At 52.5% G+C, this 21662-nt stretch overlaps 1 protein-coding gene across 7 annotated transcripts in view; it reads left to right on the forward strand.

The window, feature by feature from the left end:
* The first annotated feature begins 428 nt into the window (after positions 1–428).
* The window catches only part of NRP2 (neuropilin 2), a 90678-nt gene continuing 69444 nt past the window's right edge, over positions 429–21662 (forward strand). For all 7 annotated transcript variants that reach the window (XR_005829356.1, XM_040604001.1, XM_040604003.1 and 4 more), the window contains exons 1-2: positions 429–778; positions 12380–12557. Coding sequence is in view for 6 of the 7 variants with exons in the window: in XM_040604001.1 (XP_040459935.1) it covers positions 706–778; positions 12380–12557 (251 nt within the window). In the remaining variant the exon portion in view is untranslated. The remainder of the gene's footprint in view (positions 779–12379; positions 12558–21662) is intronic.

The following is a 21662-nucleotide window of genomic DNA, read 5'->3' on the forward strand; positions in this document are numbered from 1 at the left end:
GCTCCCGCTGCGGCACGGCGGCCGAGGCACGGCGCTTCTGGGCCTCGGCCGGCGGCGGCGGCAGCCCAGGAGCAGGGACAATCCTTGTCCTGATGCTCCCCCATCCGACAATGTCTGGGTGTCTCCCTTCGCGCGGCCCGGCTCTCCCGCAGCTCTCTCAGCCGGGCGCTGCCGGAGCCCGCCCGCCTGCCCTCGCCGCGGGGCCGCGGCCGCCCGGGGGACGGGCCGGACGGTACCCACGAACCGGGGCGCGCCCGGCGCGGCGGGACCGGTCCGCGCCGCGCGAGCCTCCGCGCTTCCCCGCGGCCGCGGGCGGGGCGGGGCGAGGGGGCGGGGCGAGGGCGGGCGGGGGCGCGGGGGGCGGGGCCGCCGCGCGGCGCTGACAGCCACATGCCGCCCTGCCTGAAAAGGCTGCGAGGCGCCGGCGGGGAGGGAGAGGAGGCGCAGACGGCGCCCCAGCCCGCACCGCCGCCGCGCCCCGGGGGATGCCGAGGCGCCGGCCCCGCGGGTCGCCCTAGGGGAGAGGTGTTCGGCCGGCACCGCCCGCCCCGCAGCCCCGGCCCGGGGGAGGCCGCTGCCGCCGGCCCCCGCTGAGCCCCGCCGGAGCCGCTCGCGAGTGGGGCGCCCACGCGGGCGCGGCGCGCCCGGCCCCGCAGCCTCGGGCGTTGGTTTTTGGGTTTGTTTTTTTTTAATTTCTTCCGAAGGATGGATACGTTTCTCCTCGCGTGGGGATTTCTAGGGCTGTGCTTGCCCGGTTCCGGAGGCACGGCGGAGACAGGTAAGGCGCCCCCCGGGGCGGGGGATGCCCCCAGCCGCGCCCGGGCGAGGGCGCCCGCCCGGCCCGGCCAACTTTCGGGCGCCCGGACGGACGCACAGGGGCTTTGCCTGGCCTCGGGCATCTCGTAGGAAATAAATGAGGGATCGGCGGCGCCGCGCAGCCTTGGCAGCACGGGGCTGGGGGGGTTCCTGGGTGTGGCGGGGCGGGGATAGCGCAGCCCCCCGGCAAGGCGCGCAGCCGGTGAAACCGCACAGCTCCCGTCGCCCGGCACGGAGGGGCGAGGGCACGGAGCCGCGCTGGAAAGTTGCGTGCTGGGTGTTTGTGGTGAGGGCGCGGGGAAGGGAGGGGAAGCGCCAGGGGCTAGCCGCATCTCGGACACCCGCATCCGGATGCCCGCGGCCCCGTATGCCCGGTTGCAACCTCGGGAAACTTTAGGGGAGAAATTTAAAATCGCCTGGCAGGGAGCCGGCAGCCGCGCCGGGCGGCGCTGGGAGCAGGCGAGGCTGCCCGGAGGTGGCGGCACCCGCCCGCCGGAGGCACCTCCGGGCAGCCCCCCGGGAAAGGCCGCCCGCCGGGCGTGCGGGACCCCGCTCACTTGGCAAACACCGAGGTGTCCCGGGACCTGCCGGGTTCGTGGCACGTTTTGGGGCGCGAGTGTGTTTTTCTGGTATTCGCTGAAGAGCTAGGCTGGGCTGTCGGGAGGCGCGGGGATGAAGCCCCGGTGTTTGCGTAGCTTCGGCTTGGGGACAGGAGAGGGGCAAGGGCGGGCTGAGGCTGGGCCCTGCTCTCCCCGGCCGCTGGCTTTGTGGCTGGCTAATGGGGACAGCAGGGTCCCCACCTGGAGCAGTCGCTGGAGGAAAAGGATATGCCTCACCCAGCCGCCCGCCGCTCTCCTGGGGCTCCTTCTGCGGTCAGCAGCCCGGGAGCTGCCGGGCAGGACGGCGGTGCCAAGCCAACAGCTGCTGGGCTGTGGGTTTCCCTTCCCGTTAGCCAGGGCCTGGGGACGTGCCTCCGGGAGCCCGCGGGGACGCGGGGTCCTGAGCCGCTGTCTGACCCGTGCAGCGGTAGGTGGCAAAGGCGCGGTGTGCGTGCGGCGGCCCCTGCCCTTCCCCCGGCCTCTCTGCCTTCTCCTGCCCCGGGGGGCACACCGCCAGCTCCCCCTTGACAAGGGAGGTGGCAGAGGCTCTGCTGCCTGAGAAAGTCCCTCGTTTTTGCAGCAGCAGCGAAGCACAGACGTTCTCGGCAGACACACGCCGTGTGCATTCAGTTGCCGGTTGGCATCGCGTCCTTCCTTATGGTTATAAAGGAAAGGAAAAAATCCCATCTTTTGTTCAAATAGGAAAAGAAATGAATAGGCACTCGATGGGGTGAAGAGAAAGGGCAAAGTCCTGGGAGGCCCCTGCTGAGCGCAACGGGCTTTCAGAGGGTCCCTGTTGCAGAGGCAGCGCCTGGTCTCCTGGAGCGGGTGTTGCGCGGAGGCAGCCCGGGCTGTAACCCGAGGGTGCGCTGCCAGCCCGGCTGCATCCCCGCGGCTGCTGAGCCCGGCCGGCCGCCTGTGCCTGCCTCTGTGTGCGTCCCCTTCTGTCCTGCGTGGGTGAGGGCTTCTAACTGGAAGGGGTGCATGAGGCAACCCTGTCTCTGAGGCCATTCAGTCGCTGCAAGAAATGTTTATTTGAACACGGGGTTTTCCCAGCTAAGCAGAGCATCACATGGTGCTGGAGCCAGCGAGGAAGTTGTCTCCCTGAGGCTGACACCAGCGGCTGTTTGCCGAGATGTTGTGGTGCTGTGAGCCTGTCAGATGACTTTACTGCTAGCCTAGCGAGCAGAGGTATGGGGTAACGGGACACGAACCCCGATCGGGATATGCTCGGCTCTAGTAAATTAGCCAGCCTAGTAAGAAAAACATGCCAGAAGTAGATGGATTTATGTTTCAATCTGGTGTATCTGAAAGCCTTCCCCCATTACGAAAGTCCCTCTTAAGGTTCCCTAAGGGAGGTTAGTAGCGAGGGGAGATGTTTTTAATAGACAATAATATGATAATCCACACGGAAAAAACCCTCATGCTATATTTCTACAGTAAGAGATAAACAGCTCAGCTGCCAATTTGTATCTAGCCAAGCAAACCCTGAGATAACCGTGGAGGGGAGTAGGTAGAAGACCCTGGAAGACAAATCTGAAGGCTGGATGGCTGTGTGTTTTTAATCTTCCCGTAAAAAGCAATCGAGTAAGAAAGTAACAGACTTGAATGACCCAAGTACTGAGCTGTTCAGATGATGTTAATGCAGCTCTGAGCAAAGCTCACTCAGCTCACTCTTGAAGTCTTCCAAACAGTTTGCTTAAAAGTATTTTTGGTAATGTCTTAAGAGATGTGGGGAGGGGGGCCAAAACAAATTGCTGCCCAGCAGGCACGGGGCTGCACACATGGAAACATGCACACACACACCCACTCAAGCGCTGAGTGTAATGCCTTTTGCCCGTTGTGCTGTTAACTTGGCTTTTACTCGGAACAAAAGCTTTTTTAGCCTAAGAATCAGACAGTTGTCAGGAGCATCACTGAAAACGACTGATACAAGCATAAGTGGGGGGCTCTGACCCAGGACAGGATGCTGCATTTTGGTTTCCTAACTTTCCTGCTGCAGAAAAAACAGGGTGTCCAGAGTGACAGGCAGGCATATAGGTCCCAGGGGGCTCTATGGAGATGCTTCATATCTCCCTGCCCTGCTCCTTCTCCCCCCTCCAGCCCCTTTTCCAGTATTTACTCTGGTACCTCTTGCATGGCTTAGAAGGTTAAAATGAGAAAGCAACCCACTTTGCTGGGGCATAGAAGGCAGCGCTCCCCATCCCAGCAGCGTGCTGCTCTGGGCAGGCGGGTGGGTTGGTTTCCTAGCAGAAACCTCCGGTGCCGCCAGGCTCCAGGACATGGTGGCCTTGTATTGCAGATAGCCAGAGAGGAGAAAGCATCCTTCATGGGGTTTAGGAAGCTGTCAGGTTCAGATAAGGCTGGGATACTATCCTGTGGGACCCCCAGTTGTATTAATAAGGAAAAATTAATTTTTAAGCACTGGGATTGCTGCCAAATTACATGACCTCCGACAGACCAGCTGTGCTAGGAAAATAAATCGTCTATATCTGAGACCCATGATCCTATCTGAAATCGAAACAGAAAAAGTCAGCATTTAGCCATGGTGGTGGAGGCAGATTGCAGCAGCCTGAGAGCAAACTGGAAGCTACTAAACTTGCTCTCCATTGTGTGGTGAAGTCACCGCCACTGTGTCCCCATGGGGTCTCAGGAATACAGTTGTCTAATCCGGGAAGTGCAGAGAGCTGATGTGCCTGCACACACCCAAGCTGGGGCTGACGGTGTAGGCACGGAGGTGGGGGCAGAAGTGGGGTGTGAACATTTCCAGGTCTACCCTCACTCTGTAACAGCCCTTTGACACATTTCTAATTATAATACACACACAGACAAAGAGGTAGCTGGGCTATTTTCAAAATCCCTGTCTACACCCTGGTAGAAACCGCAATACTAGCAACAACATAAATCAGGGCTGTTGCTAGCAGTGTTGCGCACGGCTTAGCGCTACAGTAGCATGGTTTTAATCATACTCAGAATCAAAGGGTCAGCCTTCTCCCTGCCTGAGCCAACTCGCAATCGCAGAAGGCCAGATCCTCAGCCAGGCTCAATGCCTGTGCAGTGAAAAGACACAAGCACAGACACAGACGAGAGGCTTGTCAGCACGAGGTCAGCAGGCACAGGGCCAAACACTCGAAATCACAACTCGGCTCTGTAACCCTTTCTACGTGCAGGCGGTGCCCATGGACTTCATGGGGGAGGACAGCTAGGGTAACACTGGGGGGCTGGGGCCCTGGCCGCAGCCTTGGTGAGGCAGCCTCTCTCCAGACAGGATGGGGGAAAGGGGTACAGGTAGCGAGCCTGAAGTACTACTTGCAGGGATGGATGACTGTAGGGACTTTCTGTCTGAATGTTTCTCCCTTTCTCTTCATACTTGATGAGCCAAAGAAAACGGGCTCCGGAGATGAGGTGCTGGGCTCTGAGTCTTTGAAACCTGCCCTGATTTCTCCCCTTGTGTTTGAGACAAAGGCAAGACATCAGCCCCAGCTGTACTGGTGGGTCATCCCTAGCTGTGAAGTGTTGTCTGTGTGGGGCTTGAATGTGCCTGCCTTTCCCTGCAACCCTCCTAGGAAGATGGTGAAGCCAAAAGGACGCTGTCACTCTGCTTACATGTTGTTGAAAGGCTCCTTTGTACCGTGGGTTTTAGGGGATGCCTGTGGGGAGCGGGCAGAGGAAAAACCCCAACCCCTTGTGGACAACAGCACATACACACAGACTTACTATCTCCCTGGTTCCTCCTCTTTTCACAAGCATGCAAATCTGTACCTCTTCTCTTACACACAGAGCCCCTCTGGTCCCCTCCACCTTGCTGCAGACTCATGCATGCTCCTGCATCCTTCCCTTCCCCATGCTGCCCCTCCTGCGCCCAGAGCCCCTTGGCAACTTTCCCCCTCATGCACACCCCCAGTCTCACTCCTGCTTTTCTCTTTCTGTTTGACCGCTGAATATGTGCTCAGCAGGAAACAATGTGTTTAAGACACTCGCCAGAATGTGTAATAGCTTCGGCACTAGTAGTGAGGCTCACCAGTAGCTGGATTTGAGCAAGCCATTGTAAAGGCTGAAGCTGCCGCTCAGCAGCGTGCGTGGAGCGAGCTGCAGCGGGGCCTCTTCCCGGGTGGCTCCAGAGGCATTGCTTCCCATCCCATCCCATCCATGGGGCTGCCTGCTGCCAAGGCATTGAATTTTTGCTCTGCAGCTCCAACAGGGCCCCTGGGAGGGAGGGCTGAGGCAGGGGTGTTGCAGGATTCAGAGAGCCTCTGCCAGCCGCTTTGGGAAGAGGCATGAATAAACTGTCCTTGCCTGGTGGGGAAAGCCGGGATTCTGTTTCAGATGGACCCTGACAGATGGACTCAAAAGGTGCAAGGAAGCTGGGAGGGTGTGGGGGGTAGATGAGATAGGCTTTTTTTTTTTTCTTTCTCAGAATCACCGTAATAATAATACTAATTAGTATTTCAGAGGCACTGAACACCTTTCATGAAGCCTGAAGCTCTTTAGAGAGGAATCCTAGGTGAATCCCTGGCTCTTTCTCCAACATGTGGAATTAGAAATGTTTCCTGCTTTTCCTCTATGGCCCTCGAACCAACCTGTTATTGATAGCATTCACACGGGTGGCTCAACACATTATTTCCTCCTTGTTTAATTTCCTAGTGTGGCCTGTAGGTAGGGTGGCAGGCTGCCATGCAGGGTCCCTCTGCTTTATTTCTGCCTCTGCTCTGAGCCTTCAAGCTTCCTCAAGTCTCCATTTCCTCACCCTGCGGTACCAGCAAGGTTTCTTCAGAAACTGCCTGGTCTGCGGCTTAAAGGTCTCCTGGAGGTGCTACCTATTTCCTGAGTGATGGCAGCGTGTTTCCATGAGACTTCAAACCCTTGGGGAGCCTAACGCAGAGGCAGGAGAAATGGGCATGATTCCTGCAAGTTCAATGTGCAGTTATCCCCCTCCCTTGTATGTGCATTCACACATTCAGGCACTTTCTCGAATGATTACCAGAGTAGCCAGGAGTTGTAATTCCAGGCCCACCGATTACATTTGCAGGCAAGCCGGGAGAATTGTGTGCACATGTATCTATATAAAGACTAACACTATTAAGCCAGTTGCCCTATTGGAATTGCATTTGCCTGTGATAGAAGATGACAAATAACAAAGTTAGCAGAGCTGGCACTATGTAAAACCAGGATATAAAATGTCATCAAAGATACAAGGTTGGGGGTGCAGCAGGGACGCCATCAAAACCCCGGAGTGGCAACATTTAAAGGTCAAGGTTGCCACTGACTCAAGTGGTACAAAGTGATGCCAGCCCCTAGAAGGCAGCTATTCAGAACTGCAGGGGTGGAAATCAGCTCAACTCCAGTGATTTCAAAGCAAATTACCTGGATTTGCAGGCAGGATTTGGCCCTCTCATTTTCCACAGTGAAGCTTGAGTAGGTCTCTGTTTCAGGTTTCCAGTTAATTCATCTGTGGATTAACATGGCAGAGAAAGTGCAAGTACCAGAAATCTCAGAATCTCCTCTTCTCTCTTCCTTCCTCCAACACTCCCTTCTTATTTAAAAATAATTTTAAATTATCCCTTTTTGCAAAGGCTCACAGCTAAATTGTTCCATTTGCTGAGCTTTCCGGCGTTCCCCTCTCACTGCTGTCCAGTGCTATAAAGTGAATATATTGCATCCCTCCCTGGTTGCCTTAGGAAGTGGTCAAATGGCTGCATTCCTCAACTGATGGATTGGCGCGTTCCTTTCTTGCTTAAGCTCAGACAGTGTTTTTATGAGCCTGTCTCGTGACAGGCTTGAGACACTTTGAATCAAACAAAACCCTAGTTTAGATCACAAAAGCAGTCTTTAAATTCTGCTTTGCTGTGCCTCCACTTTTAAGTGAAATTTTAGTTAAACTGGTAAAGGCCCTCGATGAAATATCCAGGGGGCTTTTCCCTGGTTGTGTGAAATCCCAGGACATGGATGTGTGTGCTACCTGGGATGAAATGTGTGTGTAAGTGCTTTGTGGTGTTTGGGTGTGTTTGTCCATTAATTTGTTCAGGAAGCCTTTGAAGCTTTATCTCTCAATCCAAAGCAAACATGCTTCTGCTAAAATGATCTATACTACTGGGGATAAAATACCTAATTGTATCAGCTTCCTCTGCACTGTGTCTGTCTCCTTGGCCAATGGCTAAGCTGTATCATTTAAATATGAGAGTTTGCATTTGTGTTCCTGCCCGATGCGCAAGTGGTGCCATACCTTACCAGTTTAGGGTGAGAACCCCTGCCACATCAGCCGTGCCCGGACTGTCCCCCAGAGCCAGCGCCTGGGGAACAAGGCAGAATGAACATTAATGGTAATAAATCCTCAGCAGAAAAGCTCTGTTTGTCCTCTCCCTACTAGGATTTGGCCAAGTGCTTGGATGCACATGGACATTGAAAAACTTAACTTCTTGAAGAGCCATTTGACTCTTAGTGGGACTGAAATACAAGGTTTGCTGCACAAGGGCTTCCACCACGTGCAGCAGCTCTGAGAGCAGTAGGTCATGTGTGCTAGGACCCGTATTTTGCTGCACTGTTGGAGGGTTGGCAGGGCAAATCTCTTCTGGCCAGCGCTGAATCCTGGGATGTAGAAATCATCTGCAGTGGTTGGATGAGAGTGTGGACTTGGGCTGTGAGGCCCTTATGTGAAGAAGAGAAGTGAGTGACGAGGCTAGGTGATGCACCCCTTTGCCATGGAACTCCCAGGATTTCTCTCCCTTGCTCCTTTGCTGCCCTGGAAGGCTGCTTTTCTTGAGCAGCACAAACAGCAGTGCCTGCTGCTTGCCTCTAAGGCAACAAGAACACATGAAATTTTGTGTGCAGCCCAGATTAACATCCTCAAAGTAAACTGAACCCAGCAGATCAAAACACATGATAGTTTTCTGCTGGACACTACAAGCTCTGAGAGGCTGTAGTATGTGTTTGTTATGAAATGGGCCTCTCTGGTGATGATTATTTTTGTTACAGGCAGAGTTGGCTTTAGCTTCTGTGTTGAAGGTCCAACAATAACAGTGAGCCCTGCTCTCCTGGGGAGAGGGAAATCCAGAGGGGTTTAATAGGCAGGAAATTCAAGTAGGAGAACGCTCTGCTCCTGGCCTAAGTTTTCAGCATGCACTGATGAGCTGCAGAGCTGAAAAACCCCAAGTGTGGGTGGAGGTTCCCGGGGCCTCACTGTTATTTTTGGGTCCCTGGAGTGATGATTGCTCATTGCAGCCTGGGGGAGACTTCATCAGCCTGGATGTCTCCAGCGGGTCAGGGCAGGGAAAGAGGGGTCTGCCCCTTGCAAAGGGTGAGGAGCTCAGCTGCTGATACCCATCTCTGTGGGAAACTTTGGAGTTGCCTGCTGTAAGTGTGGTGTTTGCAGGAGTCTGCCCTCATGAACTTCTCCAGGTCTTCCTTTCCCATCCCTGCGGCTTGGTTGTTGTCCTTTTCCTTTCCCATCCGTGCGGCTTGGTGGTTGCCCTCTGGTGTAGTTTCCCTGTTGGGATGGTCCTGCAAGGAGAGGGTTGCTGAGGTAATGTAAGTCGTGTGGTGGGCCTTAACGAAGGAGGGGATCTTGGGATTTCCCATCCTGAACACAGTCTGTTCTGACGCTGCCAGGAAGTGTCGACCTCCGTAGCCCCCATCGAGGAGCCTGGCTGCTCTCCTGTGGCCTCACCATCAGCACAGCACTCCACTGGCCCCTGCACCATGCAGGCTGGCAGGCGCCCCGGCAGTTTGCTTTCTATGACTACATTTTGCTCACTGAGCAATGGGATGTCCCATGCTCCTGAGATACTTGGCTTATGCTTCAGAATTTAAGTTTAATTTTATGTGGATTCAGGGCTGGCAAAACCTTCCAGAGCCCATCGGGTGTGGAGCGTGTCTGTCTTCCAAAGCATACAGCCTGGGCAGTAGCCATGCCGCTCACCTTTTTTTCTTTTTTTTTTATTTTAGCATGGATTCAGTGTGTCTGTTTGAAAGGACACAATTATGTAGAAGCCTGGCTCTCTACGGTGTACAAAACTGGCCTGATTTTATACAGAAAGCCAGTGGCTGGCATGTCTGCTGCGGCAAACTCTTTGCCCGTCAGTACAGTGATAGATACTTGGTTGTTGTTGGTTTTGCAGGTGTTTATCTGTTAGATACCGGTGAATCAAAAGAGAAAAAGCCTGACAGAACAATTACAAAGATATCTGAAGAGGCAGAATTACTTTAATAACTCTTAGGAAGGCCTGGTTTCCCTGGTATGCTGCTGCCTACCATGCAGCCTGGTGCTGTGTGTGGACAATGCAGCACTGTACTGAAGTAGCCTTCGTTTCTCTGGTCCTTCTTGGGGAGGGATGAATAAAAGGACAAAATCTGTTCCTCTGAGAGACACGGATAGACTTTCCTACAGGTGGAAAGCTTTCCCTGCTGCAGAAAGGTGGTGAAACTTTCCTGGTGGTATGTGAACACCTGAGCAATGTGGCCGCTGCTCCTGTCCGCTCAGTGGTTTCACCTGCTCATCTCATTTTGCTGTAGAGACCACAGGTGCAGAGAGCTGGTCTCCAGCCCCCCACTCAGGCTGGCCTCACCAGCACCAGCAGTGTAACTTGGGCACCAAGCTGACCTGACATCAGGATCAAGCCTAGGGATTTCCTTAGTCTTAGGGTCAGGGTAAACCTGGGGTTCTGCTCCTGAGTTCATTTATCAGGGAAGAGCCGGAGCAAGCAGGAGCCTGACACCCCTGTTCACATTGCAGTTCCCCTCCAACGAGCTGAGTTGCAACGGCTCAGAGTATTCACAGTATCCGGCGCGAGTAAGGGGCTAGCAGCTTCTGAGTGGTGGGTGATGTTGGTGGTATCAGCCTAGCGGGTAGCATGTGTGTGAAAGCTGAAAAGACAGGGAGGGGATGACGAGGTGTGGAAGGATTGACTGTATTTCCATTGTTTCGAGACTTTGCCCTTTCCAAGAAAAATAATCTGCAGCTTGAATATTTCTTTTTGCTGGAGGGGGTGGACATGTGTGCAAATGAGGTGTGAATTTTTAGGAGAAGGTGTGAAAGTGCGTACATGAGTGAAGTGTGAATTACACGTCTATTTGTACATTGATGTCAACAAGTCCGTGAATGTCTTCCATGTGAATGTCTCCCTTTCTCTTTCTCTCTCGCCCCCCAAGCCCACATAGACACGTGTGTGGGCAAATATGCCTTGCTGAGAGAAGAGATTTGTGCAAGAACGTAGGTTTGTAAATGTTTGTGTGTTGAGCAAGCTCTCCTGTGGAACAAAACCAGATGTTTTTTTGGTATTCTCAGCTCTTCCATGGCAGTGTTGCGATTTTTCCCCTTGTATTTTTCAGAATACTTACAGGATTATTTTAAGAAAAAAGGGAGGGCTGCAGAGCTGCCTTTGGGTGTGTGAGAAGAAAGTTATTTTGAAGAATGAATGTGCTAAAGGGCATGAAAAACAAGGGGGAAACTGAGACAGCGCTTTTTCATTGTGAGGGAAGCCTTGATCCCCCTCAAAGGGCCTTCCTGCTGCCCTTGTTCCTGCCCAGGGCATGTGCATTTTCTGCAGGCAGCGTGCAGGCAGCAGGTTGTTTATTCAACAGTGCTTTTTTCCAGGAAGCATTGCCACCGAGGTGCCCTGCCTCGCCGCTGCTGCTGGCGTTGGCACCAGCAAGAGGGCAGTTTGAAGGCAGGCTGGGATGTCCTCACCAAGAGCAGGCAGACTTGTGACAGCCTGACAGGGGACACCCCCGGGGCCTGGTGGACCCCGTGGCAGAGGGACAGAGCCAGACTTGCAGTGTAGGGTTGAACCCACACAAGTCTGTGCTGCTTTGCTTCTCCTGGGCAGACCCGGGGCTTTGCAGCAAGGGCTGCTGCAGGAGGGACAGGAACAGCCCGATCTCTGGAGGATTTTGGGTTTTGGCCATTTTGCCGGGTGTGGAGAGGCAGTGCTGTCTTCTTGGGGCAGCCTGTGGGGCCAGGGTGCTGGGGCAGGGTGGTGGCAGGGGGTGGAGGGGGGGCAGCAAGATGCACGCAGTAGGGGCCCCGTGGAGAAAGGGACTTTGTTGGGATTTGTAGTGCGTTATCAATTGACCCTGTGATGCAGATTTTCCTCCCAGCAAGTAATGTAATAATAAATCTGATTTGCAGTGTTCATGAGATTAAATGTTTTTTTGAAGATGAAATCACCCTCTAGGGCCTGTTCTAACCCAAAGCTGAAAGGCTTCCTCTGCTCACCACGCAGCCATTGCCAGCCGTTTGCGGGCTAGCCCCACAAAACCGCCACTGCTGTGTCTGCAGTTCCAATGGCTGGGTTAGGTTGAAAGGTTTTGGGAGGCCAGTCTGCCAAGATGGGGTTGTGAGGGCAGACGGGCTTGGGGAGGGAGAGCACAGCAAGCGGAGAGGGGCTGTCGTGGGGCTGCAGGCTGGGGCCGGGAGGGCTGGACACTGTCCTCAGCTCTGCCGCTGGCCACATGGGTGGGCCTCAGCTTGCCATCAGCCCCACTGTGCCTCAGTTTCCTTCCTTGGGAGTGGCAAAGCTTTCTGCACTCCTGCAGCTGTATCAAGTTTGCAGTATCCAAATGCTGGTTTCTCCCGAGGCAGCTGTGGGACACTGCCACAGAGCAGCTTGCAAAGAAGGCAAAAGAAGGGACAAAATGAGGCGGCTCCAGATGATCTGATATCAGTCTGTCTTTTACTTTATGGCTCTGTAATTGCCACAGTGAGAGCATTTATTTATCTTTCCTGGTCTGTGTGAAATGTGGTGTGTAAGTGTGGCAGGAGGTGGAGGGGAAAAGGCGTAGGTTTGTTGTGTAGGATAATTGCCCTTGCCCAGAGATTAATACGAAATGTTAGAGTACCAAATGGATGTCAGTGGCCTAGAAAATGACCTTTATCAGACCACCCCTAGCAGTGGCCTGGAGGGACCTGCTGTGCACAACCGATGCCCAGAACCTGTTTCAATGCCTTGTTCCCCTCTGTGTCTCTGCAGCTCAGCCGTGCGGGGGCCGCCTGAACTCCAAGGATGCCGGGTACATCACCTCCCCGGGGTACCCCAATGACTACCCTTCCCACCAGAACTGCGAGTGGGTCATCTACGCCCCTGAATCCAACCAGAAGATTATCCTCAACTTCAACCCTCACTTTGAAATTGAAAAGCACGACTGCAAGTAAGAGCCTTCCTCTTCCTCTCTAGTACATAGTCACCTCCTCTCCCTGCTTTTGCCTAGCAGTATGAGCCTCATGCTTCCTTGTGTGTGAAAACAAGCATCACCCTTGAGCCCCCATAGTGCTGTATCTCATTGCCTTTCAGAGGGAAGTGTGCATACCAACTGGGGGGTTTTAAGATGCTGCTTTTGACCCATAGGATGAGTCTACTCTGCACTGAACTGGTGGTTCTTAACTCAGCCTGATATCACCTAAAAGCAAGAGCTAACTGGCTTTCAACCTGAGTTTGACTTTGGTTAAAAGGCAGCTTGTTTTTCTCAGTGTTGAAGTGGACTCGCTTTTAAACCATGCTGAGAGAGCAGAGCAATTTCCTCGTGTGTAACTAGGCAGAGGTATGGCACAGAGAGCCCTTGGGCTGGAGACCCAGGCTTGGACTATGTGAGGCTGGGGGCTTGGGGGTCTGAGCTGTCTGGACTAGATTTGACTTTCCACAATGCTTATTCTGCTGTGTTTGGTAAACTGGGGGGTTGGAGGTTGTTTGCTTTTTTTTGGCCTTCTAAGAAGGGACTCGGAAACTAGATGTCAGGGAAAAACAATTAACAACTAGTAAAGAGTAATTAATGGCATCAAAGGGCACCATAAAAGGCTGAGTTAATAACACGGTCTCAGCAGACGTATAAACCTGTGTGTTTAATCTGGAATCCACAGCCAGCTACAGGGATGCCTGAGCTGTGAAGGAGCTTGGAGTCTCCTAAAACAGGTCTGACACAGCAGTCTTGCCAGACATGCTGGTCCTGTTGATTAAAATGGGGTTATATATGGAGAGGGGAACTCTGTTTGCAAAAAGGACAGAGGGACAGCGGAAGCATTTATGGGGCTGTAGATTCAGTCCTGTGGAGAACAAAGGATTCTGCATGGGTTTGATGATGTACTGAAGGTTATGAAATGTAGAGCTGGATCCTCAGCCACCATAAATCAGCATAGCTCCTCTAACTCTTAATGAAGGTGTGTTGATTGATGTCACTGGGGATCTCATCACCCCCTACAGATAAAGCCTGGGCTAATAAGGCTTCGAGCACCATGAACTTTTCCTGAAGTCACGGTGTGTGCAAGGCATTTAGCACTTTGCAGCATGAGGCCTGTGTTTGGAGAGGGGAGAAGGCAGCAAAAGGCTTAATGTGAGCATAGATGAGCACAACAAGGCCTCTGCAGTGCACGTGAGAATGATGGTTGCTATCAGATTTTATTATTGCTTGCACAAGCTGAACTGTATAGCCTTCTCATAGCTAATGTAGTTGCCCCAAATTCACAGTAATAAAAGCTTTATAGGCCTATATTTGCAGTCTGCAAAGTATGCAATATGTATTGGGCAGGGTAATATTGTCTGCAGGGCAGGGGTTGAGCTGGGTAGGAAGGACTCCAGCTTCTGCCTTTCCAGGGTCTCAGGCAAGCAAAGCCAGGTTGGTCAGAGAGCCAGAAACCCCCACAGGCACCTGGCATCTCCTGCACATGTAGGAAACTGTCAGTTTTAGCTCTAAGCACCCTCGACAACTTCTGTTGTGTTTTGCTGCCTGTGAGAGAGCAGGATCTGGTCCCAAGACGCAGGTGGTACGTGCTGGAGGGGCTGCCTGAATGCCGGAGATGTTGTCCCTTTGCTGCTTTCTACTTTACCGTGTCATATCTGAGTGGCTGCTATGTGGTCTCACCCTTTCCTGTTTTGCATGTATGTGCATGAGGGAGTCTTTAGTTAAAGCAAAAAGAGTTGAGTTGGACGGTTTTGGTCCCCAATATGGGACATTAATGGTGGAGCGTTTGTCAGGGTCTCCCCTTCAGGTCAGCTCCTGCAGCGACGTGGCTCTCTAGAAACGAGGTATTAACACCAAACCTCTCCTGAAAGTGAAGTTTGCCTGCGCCTCCTTTCCCTCAGCTGCAAGCCTGTGCGCAGGTGAAACAGGGTTCATCCACTGGGGCTTCTGCCAGCCCCCAGCCAAACTGACTTTGGGTGCCTGCTCCCCAGATGCAGCACTGCAAAGGAGTGGGCTTGAAAGAACTTTGTGGACAGTGCTAGTGCTGGACAGGAAGCATGACAAACCAAATGAAAACAGTGCGTGATAAACATGGCCTGAAAGAAATTGATAGGAGGAGGAGATTTTTGTTTTTAAGTGACCTACCAGGAGACAAGTATTAACACTGTGTAATGCTTGGGCATTAAGCAGTACTAATAGATGACCATCTGGTAATAAATCTCATCTGAGTGTCAGAGGGGCTTTTAAGAAGTAAAGGCCTCGTTGCAGCTGCAGGTGGGAACCTTTACAGTTCAGCATCAAAGAAACAATCTCAGGGCAGAGCCTTTCTTTTGATATCAGATCATTAATACAGAGCACATTCACACAAAGGTGACACACTGATGAACCCCATTATGGCATTCTGTCTCTTGGCAGACAAGGTTCCCCCTGCTCTGGTATTGCTACCTGGCAGCCCTCAGAGCAGGAGCGGGGCCCTGTGTGCTTCCAGCTGCCAGAGGTAAACACCATAACCCCTTCCTCTGCTGCTTCTTCCTTCAACATTTCATTTTACCTTATTAGGCTAAAGTTTCTCCCTCATAAAGCATAACATTTACATTCCTAAAACCCATTCCAAGGCCTACAAAAGTGTCTGAAAAAGTCTTTTTAGTTGTACTATGCCCTTTCTGGCCTTCCTTGTATCTGCTTTAGATTTCCCTTTGGGACAGGAGGCATTTCCTCCTGTGTTCTGTACGGTGCCTGGCACCCTGGGGACCTCTGCGGAAGGGTCAGTGACTTCCCCTCGGTGAGCAGCTGGCCAGAACGGGGCTGTGTACCTGGTGCTGCTGGCGCTGGCTGGGGAGAGCAGCTTGGGCAGCCAGCCCTCCCTGCCTGGAGCCCGGGAGCATCAGCTGGGGATGGACGCCCTGGAGGTGGCAGCCAGGGGCAGCTGCTCGGTGCTGCTTGTTGCTATTGTTTTCCTGGAGGCACATCTAGGCTTTCCTTTTTTTTTTTTTTTTTTTGCCTGTGTTCAGCTGCATTAAGAAGTAACTGCACTGCCACCACCTCACTATCATGAAAGACGTAATTTGGTGTAATTGAAGCCCCAGAATATTCTTTGCTCTTTCTTTCGCTTTCATACTCTATCCTTGCTCTGAGGAAGTACCTTACTTTGGGAAGGCACTTCAGGTTAAGAAAATTGGCCTCCTGCTGTTGTGGCTCTTGTGTGCCAGCACAGCAGCGATCCCTGTTGCAGGAGGGTGGGCACACTGTGACAGGGAGTATGGGACCTGGGCTGTTGTTCATGCTGTCCTGCAGCCATGGGGCCACAGCAGTAATGGCAAAGCCAAAAGGGAAGTTTGATGCTCTGATAAAAGACCTGCCAAACTATTTGGAAATAATTGTAATGGCCTGTCTGCTCGCCGTTTCTTCTCTGTGCTGCAAGCGCAGCTGTTGCTCAGGCACTGCAGCCCCGTGCCGTCGGTATCTGCTCTCTGAACAGGGAAGTGGCATCCAGTGGAGAAGAGCACGCTGCTGCTGCTGCTGCTGTGGCGGCAAAATATTTCCACTCCCCACGTGGCATGGCGGTAGCTGGGCAGCCTTGTGCATGCTGGGGTTTATTTGTGATCTTGGGAGAGACCTGAACCATTTGCAATAGGTGTGCAACAGGGGTGGCTGTCCCCCAGCTCGTGCAGTTGTGTGGCTGAGCTGCCTGCGCCTTCCTAATTGCCGCTTCACTGTTCTATCTGCAGTGCTTGTTTGGAAAATACATGTCAGAAACCTCAGCTCTGAGTGAATCACTGCATTTATAACCACCTTTTCCATTCGTGCCTCCCTCCCACTGCTGGGCTTCTCTTTGGACTGTTAAAAGTTCCCTCCTGAGATTTTACTACTGGCTCTACCATCCCTGGCTGCACTCGGCTGACTCTGCCAGAGGATTAGGCTGGGCAGAGCTGCCACTGAGTGCCGGGACGTGGCTGTACAGACACCGCAGAGGCACACTCCCTCCAGACTACGGCGGATGAGCTCGTGCTCCCGCTGCAAGCAGAAGACCTTTCAGCTGAATCATAGCATCTGCGCCAGAGGAATGGTATTTTTTAAAAAAAAAAAAAAAACCACCCTGACTGATAATCAGAAGATGCCAGCGGGTTTTGCTGTAGCCCATGCTGCGACTGGGTTGCATGTGATCGGTCGGATCCCTGCCTGGGGAGGACTTGGGGGACAGCTGCTGTGGCTTGCAGCCCCCTCTGGTGGCACATGCCAAGTGCTGGCAAAGGTTTCTGGAGACGGGGGCCCAGGGCTCCAAAAACGGGCCAGTCGGGGACAGCCCAGAGGTGCACAGTCGGGCTCTTCCTCCTGACTTTGTCTCCCCATGTCAAGCCCTGAGGGCTTCCAAAAGCAGGAACAGGAGCCACCATAAAGAGAAGACATATGTAGTTGTCACTGTGACCTCCTAAGTGTCACAGTGGTTCCAAAATGTTCAGCATCCCGGTTTGTGCTGGGTACTGGGTGGGCAGGGCAGGAGATGCCCCTGCTCCCAGCCTGAAGGGCAGAGGGGCCAAGGTTTGGCACAGGAAGACACCACACTCCCAGTGCCCGTCTCACAGAGCACCACCTGCCAGGGGACACTGGCAGTAACATGCTGGTGTTCCCAGGCCACAGTACAAAGGGTGAGGCCCGTGGGCTCAGTCAAGGCCTCTTACGGCAGCGTGGCCATCTCCTGTGCTTCCAGGAAGCCTGGCACTGGAATGCAACAGCTCTGCATCCTTCCTAGAGAGCAGCAGAGATGCTGGCCCGAGTCCCTTGCTCAGGCAGCAGGGGGGAGCTGCAGCCAGCCCCAGTGCCCACGGACAGGCAGGCAGCTGGTGGCTGCAGCGTTCAGCCTGGCTCTCTTGGCCATCTCCTTCAAACACGAGCATAATGTTGCAAGAAACCATCCTTCCATCAGTGAAGGTTAAGAGTAGACAAGGCAGCAATTATGGACAGCTAATTAGTAAATGCTTTGAAAAGTATGTATAATTAGCTTATTAGTAAACATTTTAGAAACAATGCAGTTCATCTTGAGATTGAGAACATGCTTAGAAAAGAGAAATATGTTTGGAGCACTACGGAACGCCAGAGCTTGGGGAGGGTTCTTTGCTGGGATGCAAGGGGAAGTGACTGCATCTCCTGCAGCACTGGGGGAGTTGAGCTTTAACTTTGCAAAGAGGGTAAGTCAGAGATGAGATGTTGAGGAAGGCATTTGCTTGCTCATACATTTGTGACATGGGTAGCCAGAAGCAACATTTCTAACTTACAGGAAATAATTCAGTCTGGGTAACATGACACTGCAGCTCAACTTCTCTTCAAATGAGCTTCTACCGTTTTCTAACTCTGTCCAGCATCCGCTGTATGGTTCATAATTCCTGTCAAGCCCAGGTCATTTTCTGAAACGAAATGTCAGTGAATGGGTTAGCTGTGATGGCGTTAGACCAGCGCATAGGTTAACAGCTCAAGGTTGTTCACATCTCTCTTGCCTGCTGCCCACCCGCAGAGCTGTGAGAGCACCACTTGCTCCACAGCTGTGCTTCCCTGTGCCCCAGAGCCTCTCCCTGGAGGGACAGACCAAGCCCAGGCTCTGCAGAAGGTGATGGCCTCAAGGGCAGTCTCATGGGGTCTCCTGTGTCCCGCCAGCTCACCGACATCCGGCACATAGGAGTCAGATCTGGCTTTGCACCTTGTTTCCTGTTGGCATGATGACTAATTGAGGGCCAGCTGGTGACACTGGGAACAATAGCGTTAGAGATAGAGACCTCTTCCCACTCCTTCCTGATTGTGAGGAGGAGGAGGTGGTGGTGTACTGGCTTATTACTCAGCCTCTCTGGCCAGCGAGGGAGGGAGCCGGACCCGTGAGTCCCCCACAGCTTCTGGGGAGGGAGCAGGCACAGGGCTGGCTGTGGTGGCTCCTCACTAACTGGGCTCAGGATCCAGCTAAGAGTGTCAGGAACATGTGCCTTTACTGAGCGTGCAGCGTAAGCCACGCTCCAGCTTTAAGCCCCTTGCATCTTTGCTGACCCCACTTAGCACAGATGCCATAGGACAGTAGTAGAGCAATCCCACTGAAACGGTCTGATGATAACCACGGCGCTGAGGAGCTTGTGCTTTCAGCAAAGAGCCCAAGGCCCTCAGCTCTCTGCAACAGTGCTGCAGCTCACTGCGGGCAACCCCATTGACAGAGGCTCATCCCAGACAGGTGGGTCTCAAATCTCTGTGGGGGTATGAGTGTTGGTCGCGGGTTTTTTCATCACACAGCGGGGTTAGCAGTGCTCTTCTCTGTCACAGGTTTGCTGTCTGGATGCAGGAGTTAGAAGGTTTAGTGAATGTAAGGAGGGTGCCAGAATGATATAAAAAAAAATTAGCTTGCTTTTTTTTTTTTTTTTTTTTTTTTTTTTTTTTGTTAAGGGACAGGCCCAAAGCCTGGTAAAGGCAGTAAGAGGCTTTACCTTGATTTCTGCAGGAACTGGTTTAGGTTTTTAATGAGCAACTGTTTGCCTTAGCTACACACAGCCTTTTTAATGGATATCATCCCTATTGTCAGGCTGTAACAGGGGAGTGGCAGACTCACCAGCAACATCGGGTCTGAGTGTTGTGAGATTTGGGTTTTTCCCCTTCTCTGCTATTGATTTACTGTTCCTGCTTTAGCAAATCACTTTACATTCCCCACCTTACAAAGAAGAGAAAACCTGGGCATCTGCAGGCATAAAATCCAGTCTAGATAGCAACAGTGCATTCCACACGCCCCTCAAAAGGCTGCCACGTAGCAGCATCACACAGGAGCAGGTCAGAGCACTGCAGACGATGACTGGTTCATTCCTAGCCTTTTCTGGCCAGGTGTGAATTCTGCAATTAAATATGAATGGGAAAAAAAAAAAAGAAAAAAAAGAAAAAGACTGCAAAGAGCAGACTGAAAACAGAAGAAATTTCTGGTTGCTTTTGGCCAGAGCTCAGTGCAGAGCTTATTTGAAAGAATTGGGTGAGGTTAGTTTTTAGTCTGAGACTAGTTCTCCATTTTCTTCAAGTCAAGAGGCTGCACACCACCATTGAATGGCAATGTAATAATATGTTGCAAACCACAGTCTGGTGATCCTGGAATTCCTTATAAGTTAATAGCAGTCATGGTCCACTAATCACAGCTAGGATGTTTTGAGCAACTGTCTTTGATATATCAGTTCAAACACACCATAGAAAGCCTTCCTTATGCTGCCTCAGTGAGTAGATCAGTAGATCATTAGAAAGAATGGATAACCTGGGGGGGGTTTGTTGGTTTTTTTTTTTTCCCCCCCCCTGAATCCCAAGGACTACGTACAGTGTCGCTGAGCAATCACAGTCCAGTACTGTGGTGGTGGTTTTAAAGTAGCACAGGGTCAGACATGGAGGTATTAGTGTTTAGTGCCAGAAGCAGAGCCTGGAGTAGTGAGGTCTGACAGCAGAAATCCTATGCCAAAGACCTAGTCCTGTTGCAAATGGCACAGAAACAGCTGTTCTTTGTGTACGTTATGGCTGCCCCAAATGTCGCATCTTGCAGAGGTATAGAAGCCACTGCGGTGGGTGTGGGGAATGGCGTGCCCCCGTGTTTTGAGGTGGGGTCTCGCTTTGCTGAGACAGGCAGTCCTCGCTTGCTGGTGGTGGGAGAGCCCCTGCGCTCAGTCCTGTCCCTGCTGAGGCCATGCCTCACGCAGGGTGTTTGCGTGGGGAGTGCTCAGTCTATTAGAAACCTCCAGGGAACCCTCAGAACTGGGGTTGTTGACGGATGCTGAAGGAGCAGGACACACTCCCAGCTGCCAGCAGCACGAGAGTTTGAGGCATGTGCTCAGCTTCCTTCCTCTTCTGCAGTGTTGGTGTGAGGTTTCATTTACATTGTTATTTTGCGGTGAAAAGGGAAGGTGTAACGCCTGGCTCTCACACGTTGTGCCTTCAGTAACACCGATGTTCGGCTGATAATCACGGGCAGGAGCAAGGTCTGGGATCTCCATCAGCAGAGGGGACTGACTCACCATTGATCTATGTTCACTGCATGTTGCTGAAGTTTTTTGACCCATTTGATTTCTTAGGTTTTCTTTTGTGAAAATCCTCTTGATTTTTCTGCCGTTCAGGAGCAAAACATCTCTCTGTGTCTTTAAATATGGCAGATGGGGATTTCTTCAGATGTCCAACAACTCAATTGAAGGAGACCTCAGGAGACCTCTCCCCTTCCCTGTCCCCCTCTCTTTTCATCTGCAATCTGGAGATGTAAGGGCTATAGTAATAGAGTGTCAGAGGAAGTAATTGATTCATCACACGCCGAGAGAGGAGTCTGTTGCCTTCAGTGTCAATGGAGCTGAACCACAGCCTGGAAGGGTGAGGGAGGCTTGTAAACACTCCATGGCTGAGCTGGCAGGACAAAGCAGGCGCACTGCCGTGGCTGAGAGAGAGTGTGACACAAAGGGTTGCTTCAAAGAAAATTTTCCTGAACAAAGCAGTGGCAGGGCCCCTGTTTGTGGGAGAAACAGGGACGCTCCCATCCCCCTGTTTCCAGAGTGCATTAAGGAGCAAAAGTACCAACCAGCTTCATGCAGCAGCCCACTCCCTCATCTCTGTCTCACTCTCTGCCTCGGCATGCCTGCCTTTCCAACCTGCTGTCCCAGGCAGGGCAGAGCTCACCTCAGGGGTACCAACCAGCCCTTACAAGCGGCTAATTCCTCCCGCGCCCCCAGATAGATATTTTGCTGCTTCCAAGACCCAAAGTGGGAGGCCACCGCTGCTGTGAACATGCAGAAAGGCATGGTGTGTGCATGGCACAGCGCTTGCCCTCATCCAGGCATTTATTGTGCTCAAACCCTCAGTGAGGTGAGGCTCAGAAGGGTGTTGAGCTGCAAGTGCCCATATTTTGGGGAGACAAGGGAGTAGGAGATGCTGTGCTACCTACACAACGTAGAAGGAGGATCAGGCAGGTTTGGTGTGCTGTTTGCCCCAGAAATCATTCTTACTACAAGCTGGCACAGTTGGATTGTTGTGGAAGCATCCAAATAGCAGAGGCTGCAGGCCAGCTTTGGCGGCAGAGCTTTGCTTACTTGTGCTTCAGCTAAG

The sequence above is a fragment of the Falco naumanni genome, chromosome 8 (assembly GCF_017639655.2).
Source record: "Falco naumanni isolate bFalNau1 chromosome 8, bFalNau1.pat, whole genome shotgun sequence".
Taxonomy (NCBI): Eukaryota; Metazoa; Chordata; class Aves; order Falconiformes; family Falconidae; genus Falco; species Falco naumanni.